General features: G+C 36.2%; 1 gene segment (V, D, J or C); it reads right to left on the bottom strand.

Moving 5' to 3' along the window:
• Window positions 1-2,836: 2,836 nt before the first annotated feature.
• Window positions 2,837-4,586, bottom strand: LOC120741581. The segment is given in 2 exon segments: window positions 2,837-3,381; window positions 4,445-4,586. Coding segments are annotated over 2 exon segments (462 nt in total).
• Window positions 4,587-5,099: the final 513 nt, after the last annotated feature.

Below are 5,099 nucleotides of genomic sequence, written 5' to 3'. Positions count from 1 at the left end.
CTGACCATCAGTGGAGTTCAGGTTGAAGATGCAGGAGTTTATCACTGTGAGCAGCATCACAACTACCCACTCACACAGTGAAACAACACTGTACAAAAACCTCCCTCAGCTGGAGAGGAACCGAGAAGAAGAAAATCTGAATCAGCAGCTGCTCAGAGACATAAACTATTTCATCATTTAATAATAGCTTCAATTAAACAATTTGCAGTTATTTGATTTTAAATTTTTTTATGTTCAATTTTATCACATCAAATCAGAACAACAGTTACTTTAAGATTTTTATATTTTAGGTAAAGACACTACAATAATGTTCAATGAATTATGGTATAAACCATTAAAAAATGTATGACTACTATATCTCTGGTTTATAGAAAATAACACCAAATATTAAACTTCTGATAAAATGAGACCAATGCAGACTGTTTTGCGAGAGTTTTGAGTTTTACATTATTGATGGAATTTGATTTTGCCATTATTTATCATTTCTAGTCTTCTGGTTTCTGTCTGTGTTCCCTAGTTGCTGTGCCTCATCTGTCAGCTGTATCCCCTTGTCAAGTCTGTGTCTCTGTGTTATGTTTCCTGTTTTACTTTGAAAGTCTGTGTCTCATGTTAATGTGTCTGGTTTGCCCTGATTTGTCCCAGCTGTGTTTCCCTCCTGTCTCCCATTCCCTGATTGCTCCCTCTGTGTATTTGAGCCCTGTGTTTACTTTGGTCTGAGTTGTGTTCTCTCTGCCTGCCTACATTCAAGTTCAGCATTAAAGCTGTTTTGAGTTCATGTTTTTGCCTCTGTGTATCTGCACACACACACACACACACACACACACACACACACACATTTGCTTCCAATCTAAAATAGTTTCTTTTTCTCTTTTCCCTAAAAATTAAGTAAAAATCAGTCAACATGTTCAACAAGTCGAATAGTTATAGAGAAAACTCATTGTGACCTTTGACCTCCATTCCATACTAGAACCACCATAATATCATCTATGATTTGTTAAATTTTAACAGTTATCAGTAAAATAAGACCTTTATGTTAAAATATATGAAAATAAAATCAATAAATATCATACAGCTCAACATAAAAAAAAGTTTAATTTAAATAATCTAAACATAAATTTGAGGCTCAAAAACAAACACTCTGTTTACACAGTGAAAATCTGTCGTACAAAAACCTCTCAGCTGAAGAGGAACTGATCTGAAGCAACAGCTGCAGAACAAACTAAAAGACTGGGAGGAACGATTACTTTAATATTTACTGTGGAATTTCATTTGTGTGCACTCACAGTTTAACATTCATAAACTTATTGAATACGTTGTTAGTAACATGAAAAAAAAATGAAGTGGTGTCCCCGAATAAAAGATAAATGTTTAATGAGTCACAGAATACAGACACAACACTGGCTCCAGATGTTTAACACATTAACATTATTTTTAGATGACTGATGTTCTCTGCAGCCCATCAGTCTGACTCATTCTTAGTTTCTACATTTATAACAATAAGTTCAGATGAAAAGACGTAGCTGGAAGGTCCACAAAGAAAAAAAATGTTGTTTTTGCTCATTAAAGATTTTATATTAATCCAAGTTGTAAAATATAACAAGCTGTCATTAGAAATACAAATACTGTTGTCAGTGTTTCTGCACTGATGAGCAGCTCTTTTCTATTTGTAAGCTGTTAAATATTAAACTGATCCTTCTGTGGAGCTCAGCTGCAGTCCTTGTTATCACACAAATCCAGAAAATCATTGTAGTCACATCACAACTAGTGTCTATAATATTCTGATATTCTGCTGATTAACAAATCAAGCAGGCTGTTATAACAGTGTTTGTAGGGGATGTGTTCAGTGAAGATTTAGCCTCATTTGGATATTTCCAGCACAAACGAATCACTGTTACTGTTGTAAAAACCTAAAGTTATTTAGTCAGTTTCCAAAGTATTAATGTAGACAGAACAAAGAACTAAAAAGTTTCTCTTTAAAATAATATCTTACTAATGCTTAAAAGTGTGACATTAATATAAAGTCCTACCTAAATCTGAAACCACTGAAAATAAGATGTGATCATCCTCCTGCCAGACCGTGAATTTTTCTTGTGTAAGAGGTTTAGTGAGTGAGTTTCTCTCATTTTGCTGTGAACACTAGAAGAGATTAACTTCTATAATAAGTTGATTAAAGCGACCTGTAGTCTCTCATCTGCCTGCATTCCTGTGTTTGTTCTGTTAGTCTGTTCTTAACATCATGTCCACTTCAAGCTCAATTCTGTCGTCATTATTTGAGTCCAGTTGTTGTCTCGCTGCCTTCTGTGAGTTACTCAGCCTCTGTTTTGTGTGCTTTAACTCTCCGACTCCTTATCTCCACCTCATCCTGACAATTAGAGATGCCTCAGCTAAGTCTCCACCTGCTTCACCTCTGCCACCACCAGCTTCTAGACTCTTCTCTGCTTTGTTGCCTCGTCAGAGTTTCACTGTCAAATAGTTCATTAACCAAACTTCAGTAAATCTTCATTTGAACTTTATTTAGATAAACTCTGTTTAAACATATAGATGACACCCTGCTCTTTAATTTCAATTATAACAATTTTTCAACATTTCAGATTAAAATGTAGATCATAAAACAGCTTTGAGAGTAGAAATTATGAAGAGCACACAGATAATCTATGGTTGACATGACCTCAACATCTTATAAAAAAAATGTGGGTTTAAAAATATGTTTAAATATTTTCACTGCACATTACACTCGCTGTGTTCTGTTGACGCTTTTTCTTTTGGTCTGGTTTAATAAATGTTACAAAATCTTAATTTTTTAATGTGCATTTATTAAACTCACAGAGTCAAAGAACATGTTTTCTCGGTACGTTTTTATTCTTTTAAGAGTTTGAAATATCAGCTTTACAACAGACACAAAAGGATGAAACTAGAGGAGATTGTTGCTCTGATTGTTGTCATTATGAGATGGAAACATGACTGTTTGATGCTTTTTTAAAAATCTGCAAACAAAAAGAAACGGAGAGAAAGAGGAAAAACAGCATCAAAGACTCAGTGATTGACATCAGGACTGGGAACACTGGTCTCTCCTCAGTATCTCTGAGACCAGAGACTGGGAGCCCTGGGTGGCCTCACAGGTCACAGAGCCCACCTTCCCCCACTGGTCTGCAGTGAGCGTCAGGGTGCTGCTCCAGCTGTAGAGGCCGTCATTCTGCAGCACTCCAGGAGTCCTGCTCTCCTCCCCTCTGATGCTGCTGCTGCCACTGCTGTCGCTCGTCTTCCAGGACAGACTCCAGTCTGAGGGGAAGCCCTTGTTGGCCACACACATGAGCGTGGCCTTCCCCTGCTCCAGCTCCTTGTTGGAGGGACCCAGCACCTTCAGGGCGGGGCGGGTATCACCTAGGAAACACCAATCAGCTTAGAGGACAGGAACCACAATTTGATTTTCTCCGTTAAGAAGTTTCTGTCAGGTGTTTTTTCTGCTCCACCAGTCATTCACTCACACATTGTTTCACTTCCCTTTAAGAAACCTCTCATGCATATCAGCACAGAGAGAATCATCACACAGTTTGAGCTGAAATATGTTCAAACTACACTGGAAATAAAAGCAGCAGATGTGGAAACATTTACAGCAGAAGTTTGGCTTTAAAATGATTAGAAGTCTAAATCATGGACGACTGAAGAAATGAGTGGACACAAGCACAGAGCAGCTACTCATTCATACAGATTTGAAATGTTATTGAACAGCTCACATGATTTCAAACTAAATCTGACACATCTGACACGATAAAAACATCAGAAAGCAAACTTTGACTCATCCAAACAGCAGCTGATGTGGTGGAAATTTACAAACTAATCATAAGATGATGAAGTTTACTCTTGTCTACATATATTTTACTGTGACAGAAATGTAGATTCAACAAGAGAAACTCGCAGAGCTCATCTGAATTAGTCCAGTAAAAAGGACAAACATCAAACACAAAATTATTTTAAATAAAAAAAAATACTTTTATCTCATCTAAGCAGCCTAACAAATAATTATTAAATAAAATGATACAATATTTCATAATAAACACAGTTTAATTAACTTACTTCCAACATCCAGTCTGGTTCCTCCACCAAAAGTCCACCACAGTGATACAAACTCATTGAGGCGCCGTACAAAAACCTCTGACTGTAGAGAGACACGGCTCTCTGACTCTAACAGACTGAATTAAAACTAAAAGCTCTCTAGACTTAACCAGATGTATGTATATGTAAAATATCCTCAAGTCCACTCTGATGTTTTATATCATTTGTTAATATTCATTTTAACATTTATTCTGAAGCTAACTTTGTTTCTTCATGAAAATTGATGGAAAAAATATTTTACTGAGTTTTTTTCTGGCACACTGAACAGAAAAGTCAAGATAATTACAAGAAAGAAATCTGTTAAAGTAAAAGCGGTTTAAGTTTGACTTACTTCCAACATCCAGTCTGGTTCCTCCACCAAAAGTCCACCACAGTGATACAAACTCATTGAGGCGCCGTACAAAAACCTCTGACTGTAGAGAGACACGGCTCTCTGACTCTGAAACAAACAAACTCATCAATATGAATTCTTTAAATCATAATTTCATGACATATTATTATTATAATTATGAAATAAAAATGAATGAAACACAATAAAACAATTTTCCAAAAATGTAATTTGCATTTATTTTAGAGTTTTTATCCAGTTTTGGTCCTCAGTAACCAAAAGGTTATGGCTGTGATATATTGTGTATTTTAGAGTTTGAGAAAATCTAAAATAGTGCTGTCAGCGTTAATCTTGTTAAAATGACGTTAACGCCATAACCACATTAAGATCAAACCTGCACCATTCTTTTGGTCCACTGCAGTGTAGCAGTCAAAAGAAAAGTGAAGTGGCCACAAATGGCCAGGATAGAGCCCAGAGGGTTAATGCATAAAATGTATAAAAATATTATTGATTACAGGGTAATACATTAATGTTAATAGCAACTGTAAGCTTTTTACTTTGAAGTAAGAAGTATAAACAATGCTGTTACTGCCACGGGACCGAGTGGTCTGTACTGAACTGAACTCAGGCGCAGAAACCCAGAGCAGAGACAGCAGAT

The sequence above is a fragment of the Simochromis diagramma genome, unplaced genomic scaffold (genome assembly GCF_900408965.1).
Source record: "Simochromis diagramma unplaced genomic scaffold, fSimDia1.1 OVJJ01000711.1, whole genome shotgun sequence".
Taxonomy (NCBI): Eukaryota; Metazoa; Chordata; class Actinopteri; order Cichliformes; family Cichlidae; genus Simochromis; species Simochromis diagramma.
The sequence above is the reverse complement of the archived record's forward strand: the minus strand, read 5'-3'. Positions and strand labels throughout refer to the sequence as shown.